Source organism: Dermochelys coriacea, chromosome 13, assembly GCF_009764565.3.
Source record: "Dermochelys coriacea isolate rDerCor1 chromosome 13, rDerCor1.pri.v4, whole genome shotgun sequence".
NCBI classification, from domain to species: Eukaryota; Metazoa; Chordata; order Testudines; family Dermochelyidae; genus Dermochelys; species Dermochelys coriacea.
The window spans coordinates 39569140-39588747 of record NC_050080.1 but is presented as its reverse complement, the minus strand read 5'-3'; the positions used below and the strand labels follow the sequence as shown (position 1 = coordinate 39588747).

Here is a 19608-nt window from a genome sequence, read left to right as displayed (position 1 = left end):
AATACAGACTAACATGGCTGCTACTCTGAAATCTCCCTTCAGTGCTGCCTGACGTCTTGCCAGACATGGACCCCACTGACCGGACATTACATGGCCCCTCTGCGCATGGGACGGGGCTTCAGAGCTGAGTCCACCCTCCCCTCGCCATATCTCTTTACAATAACCAGGACCTAAGTTCCTGGGTGAGGAAATACAGTCACTGCAGGGAGCTGTTCATTCCTCCCAGGGATCCAAACATCTAATGAGGATCCCAGCGCCCTGTGCCCGGCGCTGCATAGACACACGGGATGGGACAGTCTGACTCCCGCACCCAGAGCCCTAGGGCGAGTCACTCAGATCACTGTCAGCAGGAGTGTGTGTCTCTTATAAGCAAAGGGGTATGCAAATGTGGGAGACACTTTCCTGTTTAAATCTGTGCCTCTCTCTGCTCAGGCTGCACCTGGAGACACAATCCACAGTCCCCTGGGTCTGTGCAGTGACCTGCCAGTCTCCTGAGAACTTTCCCCTCCAACACCCGGGGAAATGGGATTTTTGCTCTTTGTAATTGTCGCTGTAGCAGCTTTGGAAGGTATTTTTCTCCTCTGAAGAACTGTCAGTGTAGAATATTGAGTTATCGCTGTTTTTTATATCAATATTTACAATCTGTCTTTATTCGCAGGTGCCCAGTCACAGATGCTGGTGGAGTTGGGAGGGAATGTGAAAAAGCCTGGAGACTCTCATCGCCTCTCCTGCAAAGCCTCGGAGTTCACTTTCAGTAGCTACGAGATGAGCTGAGTCCAACAGGCTCCCAGGAAGGGATTTGAATGGGTCACTGTTATAAACTCTGGTGGGGCCAGTACATAATACCCTGATTCAGTGAAAGGCCGATTCACCATCTCCAGGGATAATTCCAAGAGTGATCTGTATGTGTAAATGACCGGCCTGAAGCCCGAGGACACTGGCCGGTATCACTGTGTGAGAGACACAGTGAGGGGAAGCCAGTCTATGCTCAGACAAAAACCTCTCCCTGCAGTAACTAGAGAAGCAGTTTTGTGTTGAGGGTGCCCAAGGTCTAAAAGTGAAAATGAGATCTGTTATGGGAAAGGGGCAAGCAACAACAAACTCTTTTTATTGTTGTTATTCCTCTTCCTTGATTTACGCAAGGTGAAGGAATTTATACAAGTTCCCGCAAAGGATAGAACACTCTTATTTGGGTCCCTTCCTCTTTCTTGCCTCTGCTGGGGACAAATTCTGAGCCTACACTCAATCTCCTGGGAAGTCACAGATACATAGACTTAAAGGCCAGAAAGAAGAAGTATGATAAACTAGTCTGATCTCCTGCATAATACAGGCCATAGAGCCCCAACCTGGTTCATTCCGGTTCCGTCTAGGACGCTCTTCACTTCACCACGCTGGGATTCCGCTTAGTGTCACCACTGTCAGTGACACATTCCCACAGAAGGGTCGTGACCACTCTGCTTTTGGCGCTAGAATCCTCCCAGTTTGTTTGTGCTTTTTGCTTTGTTTTCTGTTTCTTTGTCTGGTTAGTTGAACTATTTTCCACCTATGGTGGGTTTTCTGGCCCAAGGAGCGTTTTCCTAGGAGACAAAAATCCTTGGTTAAAAGGGTAAATAAATAACACTCCACAATATTCTTTTCTGGTTTAAATAACAATACAGAAATGGGGATCGGTGAGAGACAGAGAGAGGGGCTGCCTTGGGGACAAGACTGAAAGGGGGCACTGGAGGTTGGAAAACATCATTTTCCAAATCTGTACCTACAGAAACTGCTTCTTTGTACATAGAACCTGGAGGTGACTTTTGACTCCGCCTCGCCTGTAAAGTCTCCGGGTTCAACTTCAGCGCTGGGTCCATCAGGCTCCAGGGTAATGTCTGTAATGGGTCTCCAGTGTGGAGTACACAGGAAAGAGTTCTCATTACACCGATTCACCGAAAGGGCAATTCACTGCCGCCGGAGACAATCCCAACAACCGGCTGTATTTACAAACAAGTAGCCAGAGGCCCGAGGATACAGCCTGGTATCACTGTGTGAGAGACTGGATCACAGTGACAAAACCCATCACCAAAACCAACAGTGGGTTCACACTGTGTTTGGCTCTTAAAATGGCCACATTAAAGAAAAGACAGGAATTAACCCCAATAGTCAACATTATGTCAAAGGCACTGATTTATGCTCGGTTTTATTTTACAGAATGGAGTAGATGAAATCGTTAGAATTTGATTGAACATCCCGAGGACTGTATAAAATCGTTTCATGTTCCATATTCCGTTATTACTTGCAGGAATCATTGGTCTGACACTACCATGGAAGGAAATATGACAGTGATGAATCACATAAAGTTGTGTGCCAAATGCCTCTGAAGAATGTTATCATTGTTGGAGATATTTAGCTAGCTAGCTAGCTAGCTATTCTGTTTTCTTAGTTTGTTCATTCAAATTATTTATTTTATTCAGTTTTTCAAATCATTTTACTATTTTCCATTTCACTTTTTAAGGTGGTGTTTAAAAATTCCATGTATGTCGGGGGAGGGATAACTCGGTGGTTTGAGCATTGGCCTGCTAAACCCAGGATTGTGAGTTCAGTCCTTGAGGGGGCCATTTGGGGATTGGTCCTGCTTTGAGCAGGGGGTTGGACTAGAGGAGGTCCCTTCCAACCCTGATATTCTATGAACCTAACATTTTTGGACTATTTCAGCCAAAACTCACTATGTGGAGAAAGCAAAATTCCCATCAGTAATGCCTATCAATAATATTCTCTAAAGCACAAAACTGACTAAGGAACTCAAGCTCCATTTTCAGCAATGACTTAGGAATTCTGAAGTCTAAGGTCTTGTCTTCATGGTCCTGTGGTTTGGACTACAGGGGCGTGACTAGCAATGTGCACCAAAGTGCTACACGGTAACTTCCCTGTGTGTGCACTGCAGGTGTGAACTAAAGATTCCTAGTGAGCAATAGCATAGCCCTCTTCAAGAAGGAATACATTAGTGTGAAGGAGGAACCTTGTAGTCTGCACCCGCAGCATCCAAAGGGGGAGTTTCAGCACAGACTTTGGTGTGCCCTGTTGTTCACAGTCCCCTAGTCCAAACCGAGGTATAGTGTACACATGCCCTTAGTCTCAGTGAAAGTCAGTGGGATGTAGACATCTAAGAGTCAGATTTTCAAAGGTATTTAGGTGCCTAAAATGGCAGCTAGACACCTAGTGAGAGTTTCAGAAGCATCTAAGTGCCTAGCTCCTATTGATTTCAATGGCACTTGGATGCCTAGGCATGTCTGTAGAGCCCATTAGGAACCTATCTACATATTTAGGGGCCTAAATATCCTTAACATTTTGACCTTATATCACTTTTGAAAGGGGAATTTAGGATGAAAATTTCAGAAGGGCCAAAGTGAGCTAGATTCTGGGAGTTGAGCTTCTATCTCCCTTAGGATCCTTCAAAATCCCAGCATTACTCTCCTATGTCACATAGGTGTTTTTGAGAATTTTACTCTATGTATCATAGAATCATAGAAGATTAGGGTTGGAAAAGACTTCAGAAACTCATCTAGTCTAAGCCCCTGTGTGAAGTCGCACTCCATACGTTTTATGAAAATATGCTAATGAGTGTGAATATAATGTAACTGGAACATGCTTTATGCAAAAGGTCTCTTTTAAGGTATCATTACAAAGCTTATAATCTATTGAGTGTGTTCATTCTATTTGTATGTATGTATAATTCTTGTACCTGAAGCTAGAAATATAAAGTATAACTCTGAAGTACTATTGTAATTATGCACAGTGTGGGCCATTAGTGGTGGTTTGGAATCTTGCTGGCTCTCATTAACTAGGACAATTGGTTGTAAATGACTCTCTTTACTTGTAAGCCTTCCTGTGTTCCAGTGAGTCCGGCCAGAAAGAATGGAGGCTTGGGGTCTGACAGGATATGTGACCATGTCACCTGGGACTGGAATCCATCTTAAACCTGGTGCTTTTCCATTTAGAAGGAGGGGTGGGGACCCAGAGAGACAAAAGATTCCCACCTTGTGCTGAAGCTATAAAAGGGGGTGAAATAGAAAAAAGGGGGCTGCCAGTCATGAGAAATCCCCTAGTTACCACCTGAGCTGGAACTAACAAAAACTGTATCAGGGGAAAGGTTTGGGCCCTAACTAGGAAGGAGTCTAGTCTGTGAAAGAAGCTTATTGGAACAGCTCTGAGGGTGAGATTTACCTGTATTCAGTTTCTTAATGTATTAGGCTTAGATTTGCGTGCTTTATTTTGCTTGGTAACTTACTTTGTTCTGTCTGTTATTACTTGAAACCACTTAAATCCTACTTTTTTATACTTAATAAAATCACTTTTGTTTATTAGTAAACCCAGAGTAAGTGATTAATACCTGGGGGAGCAAACAGCTGTGCATATCTGGCTCTCAGTGTTATAGAGGACGAACAATTTATGGGTTTACTCTGTATAAGCTTTATACAGAGTAAATCGGATTTATTTGGGTTTGGATTCCATTGAGAACTGAGTGTCTGTATGCTGGAGATAGGTGAGTTGCTGAGCAATTTTTGGTTAAAGTCTGCAGCTTTGGGGGCATGAATCAGACCTGGATCTGTGTTGCAGGTGACTAGCATGTCTGGCTCAACAAGTCAGGGTTCTGGAGTCCCAAACTGGCAGTGGAAAATGGGCTCAGAGGTAGTTTCAGCACATCAGGTGACAGTCCTAAGGGGATCTCTGTGACCGAACCCATCACACCTTGCTCAAAGCAGGACCAACCCCAACTAAATCATCCCAGCTAAGACTTTGCCAACCTGGGCCTTAAAAACCTCTAAGGATGGAGATTCCACCATCTCCCTAGGTAACCCATTCCAGTACTTCACCACTCTCCTAATAAAATAGTTTTTCCTAATATTCAATCTAGGCCTCCCCCACTGCAACTTGAGACCATTGCTCCTTGTTCTGTTATCTGCCACCACTGAGAACAGCCAAACTCCATCCTCTTTGGAACCCCCCTTCAGGTAGTTGAAGACTGCTATCAAGTCCCCCCTCACTCTTCTCTTATGCAGACTAAATAATCCCAGTTCTCTCAACCTCTCCTCCTAAGTCATGTGCCCCAGCCCTCTAATCATTTTCATTGCTCTCCGCAGGACTCTCTCCAATTTGTTCACATCCTTTTGTAGTGGGGGACCCAAAACTAGATGCAGTACTCCAGATGTGGCCTCTCTAGTGCCAAATAGAGGGAAATAATCACTTCCCACAATCTGCTGGCAATGCTTCTACTAATGCAGTCTAATATGCCGTTAGCCTTCTTGGCAACAAGGTAACATTGTTGACTCATATCCAGCTTCTCATCCACTGTAATCCCCAGATCCTTTTTTGCAAAACTGCCACTTAGCCAGTCGATCCCCAACCTGTAGCAGTTCATGGCATTCTTCCATCCTTTGTGCAGGACTCTGCACTTGTCCTTGTTGAACCTCATCAGATTTCTTTTGGCCCAATCCTCCAATTTGTCTAGCTCACTCTGAACCCTATCCCTACCCTCCAGCATATTTACCTCTGCCCCAAGTTTAGTGTCATCCATGAACTTGCAATCCGTCCCGTCATCAATATCATTAATGAAGATGTTGAACAAAGCCAGCCCCACTTGATACCATCTGCCAACTAGATATCGAACTGTTGATAACTACCCATTGACCCCAACAATCTAGCCAGCTTTCTATACACCTCATAGTCCATTCATCTAATCCATGGGTGGGCAAACTTTTTGGCCTGAGGGCCACATCTGGGTGGGGAAATTGCATGCAGGGGTGGGGCAGGGCAACGGGATGTGCGAGAAGGTGCAGTGTGCAAGAAGGGGCTCTGGGCAAGGGGTTGGGGCAGAGGAGGGGTGCGGAGTGCAGGAGGAGGCTCAGGGCAGTGGTGAAGGGAGGGGTGTGGAGTGCGGGAGGGGGCTTAGGGCAAGCAGTTGGGGTGCAGGAGGAGTGGGAGATGTAGCAGGGGGCTCAGGGCAGGGGGTTGGGGTGCAGGAGGGAGTGTGACAGGGGACTCAAGGCAGGGGTTTGGGGTGTGGGCTCTGGCCCGGCACTGCTTACCTCGAGTGGCACTGGGGTAGAAGCGGTGTGCAACATGCCTAAGGTAGGCTCCCTACCTGCCCTGGCCCCGCGCCACTCCTGGAAGTGGCCAGCATGTCCAGCAGTGGCTCCTGGGGGTGGGGTGGGGAGGGTGGCTCTGCCACATGCTGCCCTCACCTGTGGGTACCACACCAGAAGCTCCCATTGGCTGCGGTTCCCCCTTCCTGGGAAATGGGAGCTGCAGGTAAGGGCAGTGCACAGAGCCCTCTGCACCTCTCCCCCAGGAGCTGCAGGGACATGGTGCCAGCCCTTCCCCCTGCTTAGCTCAGCAGCACCACGGGGGTGTCAATCCCTCAGACTGGATCCAAAGCCCTGAAGGGCCAGATCCTGCCCGCGGGCCATAGTTTGCCCACTCCGATCTAATCCATACTTCTTTAATTTGCTGGCAAGAATACTGTGGGAGACCGTATCAAAAGCTTTGCTAAAGTCAAGGTATATCATGTCTGTGCTTTCCCCATATCCACAGAGCCAGTTATCTCATGATAGAAGGCAATCAAGTTGGTCAGGCACGACTTGCCCTTGGTGAATCCATGTTGACTGTTCCTGATCACCTTCGTCTCGTCCAAGTGCTTCAAAATGGATTCCTTGAGGACCTGCTCCATAATTTTTCCAGGGACTGAGGTGAGACTGACTGATCTATCATTCCCTGGATTCTCCTTCTTCCCTTTTTTAAAGAGGGGCACTATATTTTCCTTTTATTGCCACTGCGCTGGTTGTGGACATCCAGATCTTCTGGGTGGTTCTGAAATCTCTGCCTTAGCTCCCCTAGTGCAGTTTTCATTCATTGTTTGAAAAGCACCTGACAAAGGAAGAGAAGCAAGGTTTATCCACCTTTTTCAGCTAGGGGAAAATTAGGTGCCTTTAAAAATTACCCCCACAGATCCTGACCTCATCCAAGATCATTTCAAAGGGGCTGAGAGGATTGGACAACCCGAGCCTATATCATGACAGGTTTCAGAGTAGCAGCCGTGTTAGTCTGTATTCGCAAAAAGAAAATGAGGGGACACCATCATAGGGCCTAATCACATCAGCCACACTATCAGAGGCTCGTTCACCTGTGCACCTACCAATGTGATAGATACCATCATGTGCCAGCAATGCCCCTCTGCCATGTACATTGGTCAAACTGGACAGTCTCTACGTAAAAGAAAGAATGGACACAAATCAGACGTCAAGAATTATAACATTCAAAAACCAGTTGGAGAACACTTCAATCTCTCTGGTCACTCGATTACAGACCTAAGAGTGGCTATCCTTCAACAATAAAGCTTCAAAAACAGACTCCAACGAGAGACTGCTGAATTGGAATTAATTTGCAAACTGGATACAATTAACTTAGACTTGAATAGAGACTGGGAATGGATGAGTCATTACACAAAGTAAAACTATTTCCCCATGTTATTTCTCCCCCCCACCCCACCCCACCCCACCCCACCCCCCACTGTTCCTCAGATATTCTTGTTAACTGCTGGAAATAGCCTACCTTGCTTGTCACCATGAAAGGTTTTCCTCCTTTCCCCCCGGCTGCTGGTGATGGCTTATCTTAAGTGATCACTCTCCTTACAGTGTGTATGATAAACCCATTGTTTCATGTTCTCTGTGTGTGTATATAAATCTCCCCTCTGTATTTTCCACTGAATGCATCCGATGAAGTGAGCTGTAGCTCACGAAAGCTTATGCTCAAATAAATTTGTTAGTCTCTAAGGTGCCACAAGTACTCCTTTTCTTTTTGCGAGCCTATATCGTTTCCTTTGATACATTGGTGTTTATGTCATGAGACGCAGTGGCCAGGACTCAGGAGACTTGTGTTCTCTTCCCATTCATATCACTGGTCTCCTGAGTGCTCATGGACAAGATCCATCACCTCTCCATACCCGGCAAAGTTTTCATCCGCCTATGTACCTATCTCCCATTGGCTTTCCTGATGCCCAACTCCAGTCTGTGCCTTTAAAACCCTTCCTCCAGTGTCTATGACAATGACAGTGCTGAAAAATATCAAACAAATTAAATTTTAAAAATGAAGGGAAAAAAGAAAACCAAAATGAGAAAAAATCCCATTTCCCCACATCTTTTTTCAACCAGCTCTCAATTATGTTCTCAGTTAGATAAAAACATAAAACAGTATTGCTTGAAGGTTGCAATGTAACATTACTTTATTTCTTAGAATGCAGACCCATAAGATGCAAGAACACAAAAATGGAGGGACAAAGCAGGCTCCTCCTCACAACAGAGAGGCATAACTCTATGGTGATGGGCTGCAGAATGACTCATTATAACCAGAGCATATATTTCCATACAAAGGTCCCCGTCTGTAAGCGGGACCAGAAAAAAAAACCTTACACTCAGAGCGATATCTTGTAATTTTAACACAGCTTTCAATACACCTCACTCTGGCTAAGGATGAATTAGTTTGTGACAAAGTTTCTAGCCTACAGGCAGTATGTGGCTGATCTAGGAAAAGAAGTGAAGAGTCGTGATTCTCGCACCTATGTCTTAACCACAAGACACTCAACCCTTGCTGGAAAACCCATTCAGCATGTATTTCTGTCCTGCCTGCTGTATTGTGGCAGAAGATGACAGTTAGATCTCAGTGAACCACTGATTTTTCATTTCTCTGGCAGTTCTGGAAAATAAAAGCCTTACTACCAGGGTATGAAGGCATTCACACTTGCTTTCCCTAGCCCAATGACTACTCATTGTCATTCATGATGAGAATGAATAGTCATTGGGCCAGAAAAAAAGTCCAGGGATGCCTCTGTGGTCTGGTAGTTAAGAAGCACACTTTGGCTGTGTGAGATTGAAGTTCAACTCCCTGTAACAAGGGCTATTTAATTATTTATACCCAATGGAACCACGTTAACAGGACCGAGAGAGAGAGGGAGCTTGTGCAGAGAGTATTCTATAACCAGTGCTCTTATTTCCAATGCAGGAAATTGAAGACTTCTCCCCTATCAGGCAGGGGGGATATTGAAAGTGGGTCTTACACACACACACACACACACACACACACACACACACACACACGAGTGCTCTAACCACAAGGCTAAATATTCTAAAGGGCAGGTTGTTGCTCAGCATCTAAGTCCTGAAAGATTTTGATTGATTTTTGCAGAAAATATTCAGCTACTTTGAGTTAAATGAATTCATGAATTAGAGCTACATACCTCCAGCTTTCATCCAGACCACATCACATGATCCATTGTCTACAGCCAAGCTCTAAGATATAACCGCATTTGCTCCAATCCCTCAGACAGACACAAACACCTACAAGATCTCTATCAAGCTTTCTTAAAATACAATACCCACCTGCTGAAGAGAAGAAACAGATTGACAGAGCCAGAAGGGTACCCAGAAGTCACCTACTACAGGACAGGCCCAACAAAGAAAGTAAGAGAACACCACTAGCTGTCACCTAGAGCCCCCAACTAAAACCTCTCTAGCGCATAATCAAGGATCTACAACCTATCCTGAAGGATGATCCCTCACTCTCACAGACCTTGGGATACAGGCCAATCCTCGCTTACAAACAGCCCCCCAACCTAAAGCAAATACTCACCAGCAACTACACACCACACAACAAAAACACCAACCCTGGAGCCAAACCCTGTAACAAACCCTGGTGCCAACTCTGTCCACGTATCTATTCAAGGGACACTACCATAGGACCTAACCACATCAGCCACACCATCAGGGGCTCATTCACCTGCACATCTATCAATGTGATATATGCCACCATGTGCCAGCAATGCCCCTCTGCCATGTACATTGGCCAAACTGGACAGTCTCTACGCAAAAGAATAAATGGACACAAATCTGACATCAGGAATTAACACATTCAAAAACCAGTCGGAGAACACTTCAGTCTCCCTGGTCACTCAATAGCAGACCTAAAAATGGCAATTCTTCAACAAAAAAACTTCAAAAACAAACTTCAACAAGAAACTGCAGAACTAGAATTAATTTGCAAACTGGACACCATCAAATTAGGCCTAAATAAAGACTGGGAGTGGATGGGTCACTACGAAAACTAATTTTCCCTCAGTTGTTATTCACACCTTCTTGTCAACTGTGGGAAATAGGCGATGTCCACCTTGATTGCATTGGCCTCGTTAGTAATACAGAAGTAATCAACCATTGAGAATAGGCCACTTCCACCTTAATTGAATTGGCCTCATTAGCACTGGTAAGGCAACTTCCATCTTTTTATATATATATACTGCTTACTGTATTTTCCACTCCATGCATCTGATGAAGTGGGTTTTAGCCCACGAAAGCTTATGCCCAAATAAATGTGTTAGTCTCTAAGGTGCCACAAGGACTCCTCTTTGTTTTTGCTGATACAGTCTAACATGGCTACCACTCTGAAAATTGACAACAGAGGATCCTAATCAGTGGAGAATGAATGTCATTGGCTTCAGTGGGAGTGGAAGAGACCCAGAGCCACTCAAAAGATGTTCAGCTCCTTGCAGAATTTGGGCACCAGTGTTCATGTATGGATGCATGTATAGATGCATGAAGCAGAGTGCTTTACTGAAATGTGTGTCTGGAAAAGAAAACATTTTTCATAAAGAATGTCTCTTATGGTATCAAGTTTTGTATAAAGAAATGTGTATTAAATGTATGAAAGATTAATGCTGAAAAAGTATCAGAGTAAAAGAAAGAAAGAAAGAAAGAAAGAAAGAAAGAAAATTGATGAAGTAAGGTCAATGAGGGGTTCTCAAGGACTCCAATGGGCCATGTCTAAGAAACTATACCAGTTCATCTCTATTTTACTATATGCTAAAATTTGTCCTTTAAAGTTCTATGCCTGTTTCTGAAAACAATCAGTTTAAGAATAGCTTTTCTCAGGGACTCAGTGACCTCCTTGTTTCTCAGGCTGTAGATGACAGGGTTGATCATGGGAGTCAGGACTGTGTAGAAGACAGAGAAGAGTTTGTGTAGGACCTTGTGAGTGTTAGCTGTTGGAACCACATAGACAGTAATCAGTGTCCCATAGTAAACTATAACCACAATGAGGTGAGAGGAGCAGGTGGAAAAGGCCTTTTGCCTCCCTGTGGTGGAAGGGATTCTCAGGATGGTGGTGATGATACGAATGTAGGATGTCAGGACCAGTAGACATGGCACAAATGTCCCTATGGCAGAGACAATAAATGTCAGCACTTGCACAGTCTTGGTATCGTCACAGGACAGCTTTATCACAGGTGAAAAATCACAAAAGAAATGGTCAATTCCTTTTGAATCACAAAACTTTGATTCAAACAACAAAATATTTATTGTGGTGCAGCCCAGAAAGCTACTTATCCAGGACCCTGCCACTAGCTGGCAACAAACCCTCCGATTCATCAGAGCAGCATAACGAAGTGGATTGCATATAGCTAAGTACCGATCATAAGACATTGCCGCAAGCAGCAGAGATTCTGTAGCTGACAGAATACCAAAGAAATATGTTTGCAAAATGCAGCCCTTAACAGAAATGGTTCTGTCCCCAGTCAGGAGACTGGCCAGCAGCCTGGGTAGCAAGGTGGAGGTGTAGCAGATCTCCAGGCAGGACAAGTTCCCCAGGAAGAAGTACATAGGGGTGTGAAGGTGGCAATCAGCCACAACTAGTGCAACAATGAGGATGTTCCCTGCCACAGTCACAATGAAGATCACTAGAAACACGAGGAAGAGAAGGGGCTGCAGTTCAGGGACATTCCCAAATCCTAAGAGGATAAATTCCACGATGGGTGTCTGGTTTCTTCCTTTTCCATTTTCCATAATATGTATCTAGAAAAAGAAAATCATTAAATATTGATGGAGTGCACGCAGTCAGGTTGTGCTGTCGATTATACTAGGTGAAACCTAGAGCAGGTAACCTTGTACCACTGCATCTCTCTACTGGAAAAGTTAAGTTGTCAATAAACAGAGGAAAACTCATATAATTAAGAGGTTGAGCTTCCAATACAGGTGAACCAAGAGCATAGAACCCTATTGAATTACAGAAATGTCCCGTCTAACTCCCTTAATCTCTCTTGAACTTTAAAGAAAGACTTTTAGGCTGGGATGTTGAAATCTTTATCCCATTGGTGTCATATCAAGAAACCTAGAAGACACAACAAAAAATCAATAGATTGGAAATGAAAAATATTGAGAGTTCAACCACGGGTACGTCTTCCCTGCAGCTGGGAGGTGTAATTCCCAGTTTGGGTAGAGGTACATGCACTCACTTGGATCAAGCTAGCAGGATACAATTAGCAGTGAGAACACGGTGGCACACACAGCCCTTTGGATTGGCCACCTGTGGATGTACCTGGGATCTCAGAGGGGATTGTGCTCGGGCAGCTAGTCTGTGCTGCCAAGGCTACACTGCTATTTTTAGCACAATAGCTCAATCAAAAATAGAGTGTGTAGGTCACCGGAGCAGGGAATTACACTTGCCACATGCAGTACAAACACACCCCATAGGCACACACCGAAACATCAAAGATGTTTGCACGAAGGTTTATCCAGCTGTCTTCTATCAGAGCAGATTCAAAGACAAATTTGCACCATTTGATAGATGTAGCTGAGAAACAGACACAGACATACAACAAACAAACAAACAAACAAAAACAAACTGCTCCTAAACACGCACCACATGCAGTTTCCTGTTCACAATTACACCAGGTTGAACTGCATCAGCTTCATATGCATTTACACAAGAGCATCTGAGACCGCATATAAAGAAACGTAAGTGAAATAAAAATAAAAACTCATGAAGAGAGAAATAAGAGAGTCATTTTTATCCAGAAGGGAGAATGTGCTTGGAGAAAAATGAAAAACCGGAGAAAAAGAAAGAGTTATATAGACAGAATGAGATAAAAATACACAGAGAGAGAAAGAGATTGTTTATTTCTCCAAATGTTATGAGCAATAAAATATAGACAAGTTTAAAGAGAAGTAGCAGATCCTTGCTGTTAAAGCAAAGATATTCGAGCTAATAAGTATGAAATCTCTTCCTTGCTTTTCCCCTACACATTTCCTGATCATATCTTCTGATCTCTTCATCCACTGACTTAGGTTGCGCCCATAGAAACTATATCTATACCAGGCATGGCAATGGTACATTGAAAGAAAAATGGAAATCCAGAAAAGCACACACACACATGCAAAGAAGAGAGACTATTTTGTTTCAAAATTTTAGGCGCAATAAAACTCACGTGGTAAAAAATAAAATACACACTCAAGGAGCCAATAAACTAGATAAATTCATGGAGGATAAGTTCATTAATGGCTGTTAACCAGGATGGGAAGGGATGGTGTCCATAGCCTCTGTTTCCTAGAAGCTGGGAATGGATGACAGGGAATGTGTATCTTTATTGCTGTATTGTAAAACGCGAATGTAGTCTACCACTGTGTATTGTGAGAGTGGGCAGGGGAGACATGGCTCCTACCCATAGCAGACATGGAGAAAATAACTGATGCCTTTGCCTGTACTGGGCCTGAAACAAACCCTCTTGTAGTCATAGAATCATAGAATCATAGAATCATAGAATATCAGGGTTGGAAGGGACCCCAGAAGGTCATCTAGTCCAACCCCCTGCTCAAAGCAGGACCAAGTCCCAGTTAAATCATCCTAGCCAGGGCTTTGTCAAGCCTGACCTTAAAAACCTCTAAGGAAGGAGATTCTACCACCTCCCTAGGTAACGCATTCCAGTGTTTCACCACCCTCTTAGTGAAAAAGTTTTTCCTAATATCCAATCTAAACCTCCCCCATTGCAACTTGAGACCATTACTCCTCGTTCTGTCATCTGCTACCATTGAGAACAGTCTAGAGCCATCCTCTTTGAAACCCCCTTTCAGGTAGTTGAAAGCAGCTATCAAATCCCCCCTCATTCTTCTCTTCTGCAGACTAAACAATCCCAGCTCCCTCAGCCTCTCCTCGTAAGTCATGTGCTCTAGACCCCTAATCATTTTTGTTGCCCTTCGCTGTACTCTTTCCAATTTATCCACATCCTTCTTGTAGTGTGGGGCCCAAAACTGGACACAGTACTCCAGATGAGGCCTCACCAGTGTCGAATAGAGGGGAACGATCACGTCCCTCGATCTGCTCGCTATGCCCCTACTTATACATCCCAAAATGCCATTGGCCTTCTTGGCAACAAGGGCACACTGCTGACTCATATCCAGCTTCTCGTCCACTGTCACCCCTAGGTCCTTTTCCGCAGAACTGCTGCCGAGCCATTCGGTCCCTAGTCTGTAGCGGTGCATTGGATTCTTCCATCCTAAGTGCAGGACCCTGCACTTATCCTTATTGAACCTCATTAGATTTCTTTTGGCCCAATCTTCCAATTTGTCTAGGTCCTTCTGTATCCTATCCCTCCCCTCCAGCGTATCTACCACTCCTCCCAGTTTAGTATCATCCGCAAATTTGCTGAGAGTGCAATCCACACCATCCTCCAGATCATTTATGAAGATATTGAACAAAACGGGCCCCAGGACCGACCCCTGGGGCACTCCACTTGACACCGGCTGCCAACTAGACATGGAGCCATTGATCACTACCCGTTGAGCCCGACAATCTAGCCAGCTTTCTACCCACCTTATAGTGCATTCATCCAGCCCATACTTCCTTAACTTGCTGACAAGAATGCTGTGGGAGACCGTGTCAAAAGCTTTGCTAAAGTCAAGGAACAATACATCCACTGCTTTCCCTTCATCCACAGAACCAGTAATCTCATCATAAAAGGCGATTAGATTAGTCAGGCATGACCTTCCCTTGGTGAATCCATGCTGACTGTTCCTGATCACTTTCCTCTCCTCTAAGTGCTTCAGGATTGATTCTTTGAGGACCTGCTCCATGATTTTTCCAGGGACTGAGGTGAGGCTGACCGGCCTGTAGTTCCCAGGATCCTCCTTCTTCCCTTTTTTAAAGATGGGCACTACATTAGCCTTTTTCCAGTCATCCGGGACTTCCCCCGTTCGCCACGAGTTTTCAAAGATAATGGCCAAGGGCTCTGCAATCACAGCCGCCAATTCCCTCAGCACTCTCGGATGCAATTCGTCCGGCCCCATGGACTTGTGCACGTCCAGCTTTTCTAAATAGTCCCTAACCACCTCTATCTCTACAGAGGGCTGGCCATCTCTTCCCCGTTTGTGATGCCCAGCACAGCAGTCTGGGAGCTGACCTTGTTAGTGAAAACAGAGGCAAAAAAAGCATTGAGTACATTAGCTTTTTCCACATCCTCTGTCACTAGCTTGCCTCCCTCATTCAGTAAGGGGCCCACACTTTCCTTGGCTTTCTTCTTGTTGCCAACATACCTGAAGAAACCCTTCTTGTTACTCTTGACATCTCTTGCTAGCTGCAGCTCCAGGTGCGATTTGGCCCTCCTGATATCTTTCCTACATGCCCGAGCAATATTTTTATACTCTTCCCTGGTCATATGTCCAACCTTCCACTTCTTGTAAGCTTCTTTTTATGTTTAAGATCCGCTAAGATTTCACCATTAAGCCAAGCTGGTCGCCTGCCATATTTACTATTCTTTCGACTCATCGGGATGGTTTGTCCCTGTAACCTCAACAGGGATTCCTTGAAATACAGCCAGCTCTCCTGGACTCCCTTCCCTTTCATGTTAGTCCCCCAGGGGATCCTGGCCATCTGTTCCCTGAGGGAGTCAAAGTCTGCTTTCCTGAAGTCCAGGGTCCGTATCCTGCTGCTTACCTTTCTTCCCTGCGTCAGGATCCTGAACTCAACCAACTCATGGTCACTGCCTCCCAGATTCCCATCCACTTTTGGACTGAGAGTCTTTTCCTTAAGTACAAAGGACTTTGGATCTGGCTCAGGATTAAAAGATACAAGATGCTGGAGCATAGGAAGCATAATGAGATAAAGAACGGTTTGGCCTCTATTTTGTATCTCCTAACAGGGTGACAGCTTACCCAGTAGCGGGCTGGTTGGTGATGTGAAGTTGACTTTTGGGGAAGTATGGATTTGATGACGTGCACAAACCCAGTCCAACAGATACCATTCTCTCTTTAATTATGTTGCAACCAATACAGTTTTACTTAGTGTTGATGAACTGTATAGTAAATCCCTTCACCCACTTTGGTTCCTTATCAAATATATTCAAGAGACCAGATAACCAATGTCAGTCAAGTTTATTTCTATAAACCAGTAATAATATGGTACATTCAAAAGGTAATGGGCTACAGGGAATGGATCATTTGATGATTACCTGTTCTGTTCCTTCCCTCTGAAGCACCTGGCACTGACCACTGTTGGAAGACAGGATACTGGGCTAGATGGATCTTTGGTCTGACCCAGTTTGGCTGTTCTTATGTTCTAAATCTGAGAACCATTCATTGTTCTGTCTTAGGCTCTGTTTTGCTATAACTCACCGGTGATTGGTTCCCCCCAGCATGCTACCTGGAATTAGGATTTCACTGAGCCCTCTGACCCACCAGTCTGGGCTCCTTCTCACACTTCCTCCGGCATTCACTCAGATAGAGACACATCCAGCTACAGTTACATGCCGGCTCTCTGACCAACCACTGCATGAACCAACAATAGAGAAGCTACAGTCAAGATAATCACCAGCTTCCCAGCCTAGGACTCCAGAGCTGTACCACCCTGCCCTGGTCAAAACACCAACCAGTATGAATTTGTTACCTGGTTCGTCTCTTCCTGAATGTGGGGGGGAATATGTACACTTGGGTTAACCAAGCTGAGATTTCACCCCAGACCCTTCAGTTAAAGGCACACTGGTTTAAGTTAAACTGCAAACAAGTTTATTAACAACAAAAGTGATTATTAGGGATAGGAAACAGATCAAAGCAGAATACCAGCAAATAAACAAAAATTCAAACTCATCTTAACACACTAGTTAGATTGACTATGAATGAGCAGTTTCTCACCCTGACTGATGATACCAGCAGTCTGGCAGATTCTCAAGGCACAAGCTGCATTTGCTTTGCAGCTTGGGTTTCTCAGGTTTCCATACACAGGCTAGAAATCTCTTTCACCTGGGTCCAGCACTTCCCCCAGTTCAGTCTTTGTTCCTCAGGTCTCTCCAGGAATCCTCTTGTGTGGCATGATATCGCTCCCTGCCTTATATAGCTTTAGCATAGGGTGGGAACCCTTTGTTTCAAAACTGGGTTCCCAGACCAGTTTGTGGAAAAATACAGACGTCCCAAGATGGAGTCCATAGTCATGTGGTCTGGTCACTTGTCCCGGTAGAGTCATGGCTACCATTACTTACAGGCTCTCTGGAGTGTTCTCAGGAAGGCTCACCAGGTGAGAGATAAGCTTCTCCTAAGGCCAATTGTTTTCCCTGATGGCTCATTATCCTGAATAGGGCCTTCCCAACCACCTATGGAGACTAAAAGCATCTTCACTAGTGGATGTTACCCAGATGTAACTTCATTTGAAATACAGATACATAGTCAATATTCATAACTTCAGATACAAAAATGAGACATGCATACAAACAGGATAATCATATTGAGCAAATCATAGCTTTTCCCATGACACCTTAAATGACCTGTCTTGCACAAAATGCATCAGAATTATGCTATAATCATATCATAATAATATCCCTACGAAGGCTAAGGGTTCAGTGTCACACCATCTACCTTTATTTACTTTCCCACTGGATTGAACAAGCAACCCTATTCTTTCTGACATGGGTGGATGCCTGGGCAGGAATTTTTCATTTCTAAATCAGATTATTTCATTTTAACTGTACAGCTTTCCCTTTCACACAGATGATCTATTGCCAGCCATTCCCTAACCCTAACCCTTCCATCACTTTTTCTGAGACAAGATTATAGTCTTTGCACTGCATTTTCCATTCTCTTCTGCTATTCATAGTCTTCAATTATCTCTGTAACCTGAGCTTTGGGTTCCTTCCTGGATTTCTCGATCATGCTGCGCTTCTTGGTGTATTTTGTTGTTATTCCCTTTCCAGAAATTAACATCTCTCCTGCTTGGTAATTTTTCCTTCATATGAAATGATGTAATCTCCCTTGATATTCTGCTAGTGGGAATTTGAAACTATTGCATAAGGAAAGTGAATGTTTATTTTTAGAAAGGAAAAACAACGGTATAAGGGCAGTCTTATTATTAACCTCAAAGGGGAAGTCATGGAAAACAACTGATTCCAAGGGGAAATAATGGAGACAGGAAAACCGTTGACCCAAATTGTTTTTTTTTTTTAAGTTCTGCTCTTGTTCAAAAGAGTTGGGGGAACTTTTCCGGCCTGTGCTCTACACGAGATCCGACCAGATGATTGCAATGGTCCCTTCTGGCCCTGGAATCTATGAATTATCTCTGGCAACTCCTTCCAGAGAGATGGGATATTTCTCTGAAAAGTAGCCTCATGTTCAGGTGAACTTGCTGGGTTTCATTCAGGAAACACCAGCTGAGATTCTGTGGATGGAATTATGCTAAAGGCCTCTACTGACCTTAAAATCTTTGATTCTATGAAAAGTTCACTCAAGTCAACAGTCCAGATTCCCCTCTCACTTAAACCAATGTAAAAGAAAAGTCATTCAGCTGAGGTAAATAGATTCAAGCCCAGGTAAACCTCATCTAGATAAGAAATGCCAAGCATTTTATCACTTTTGTATATCATATGATTGCTGAAGTTTTGATGTACCTTGAAGTGTCATACACTGGGATTGTAAACTCATTTGTTATGTTAATTTTCTTTTAAGATTTTAGCATACCTGTGTGTGCTATAAAATCATAAATAATGCTATCCAGAAAAAAATAACTCTAGAAGACTTTACATTGTTCTTGTTACCTGGAGGTACTCTGTGAATAAACATAACATGATGTTTACCCATCAAACCACCTTGGATTTTAAAGGGACCTATGGGAGTTAGAAGCCCCATTCTGAGTATTTTTTATGACAATTGGGCACCTAACTCTCCTTGTTTTCTTTGAAAATCTCAGCCATAAAGAATCATGAATTTCTGAGTGTCTTCTGAAAGAAAATGGCCTGGTTATTAATGAATATGCTTGAGTGTTTAAGTAGTACCTTTTTTTGGGTGGTGTTAATTAACTGATTAGTCACTCTATATACTTAAATTTCTAAAACTACTCTACAGATTGTCCCTCCTACCAAATCTAAGAGTATAGAGTGATAAACAAACTAATGATGAGGAACGGGTCAAACTCCACCAGAAATCATCAACTCTCCACCAACTGGCTTCACACAGGTCCTAGGCCTGGAGCTATAGCTATGGTTTTGACATGTGTCCACTAGGAAATGGGCCAAAGCTATGAAATTGTCATCATGTTTTACCAGCATTTAGACAGGAGCAAAAGCATTTGGATTCATATCAGTGAAAAGCCCAGCTGATTGTTCCAAGTGCCTTGTCCTAGCTTGTTTGCAACTGGGGAATTTGGAATTTAAATAACTGATGTATAAACACAGCACAAGAATCCCTCGATGGACTCTAAACTGTGTCTTCATTAATATATCCCACTGGTGATGGATGGTTTATAATTAGGGCCTTTGGGTATTAATTAACACCAACACTG

The 19608-nt window shown here is 44.0% G+C and overlaps 1 protein-coding gene and 1 gene segment (V, D, J or C); one reads left to right on the top strand and one right to left on the bottom strand.

The window, feature by feature from the left end:
- Nucleotides 1-333: 333 nt before the first annotated feature.
- The window catches only part of LOC122456469, an 89316-nt gene continuing 70041 nt past the window's right edge, over nucleotides 334-19608 (top strand). The window contains 1 exon segment of the V gene segment in view: nucleotides 334-568. Coding sequence covers nucleotides 523-568 — 46 coding nt within the window.
- Nucleotides 10349-11864, bottom strand: LOC119842166 (olfactory receptor 10C1-like). Its single transcript, XM_038370081.2, has one exon. The coding sequence runs from the start codon at nucleotides 11859-11861 to the stop codon at nucleotides 10884-10886; it is 978 nt and encodes a 325-aa protein (XP_038226009.1). The 5' UTR covers nucleotides 11862-11864; the 3' UTR covers nucleotides 10349-10883.

What these genes read in the sequence shown, in the direction of transcription:
- LOC119842166 (XM_038370081.2), bottom strand. Translation starts at nt 11,861, where the DNA reads ATGGAAAATGGAAAAGGAAGAAACCAGACACCCATCGTGGAATTTATC.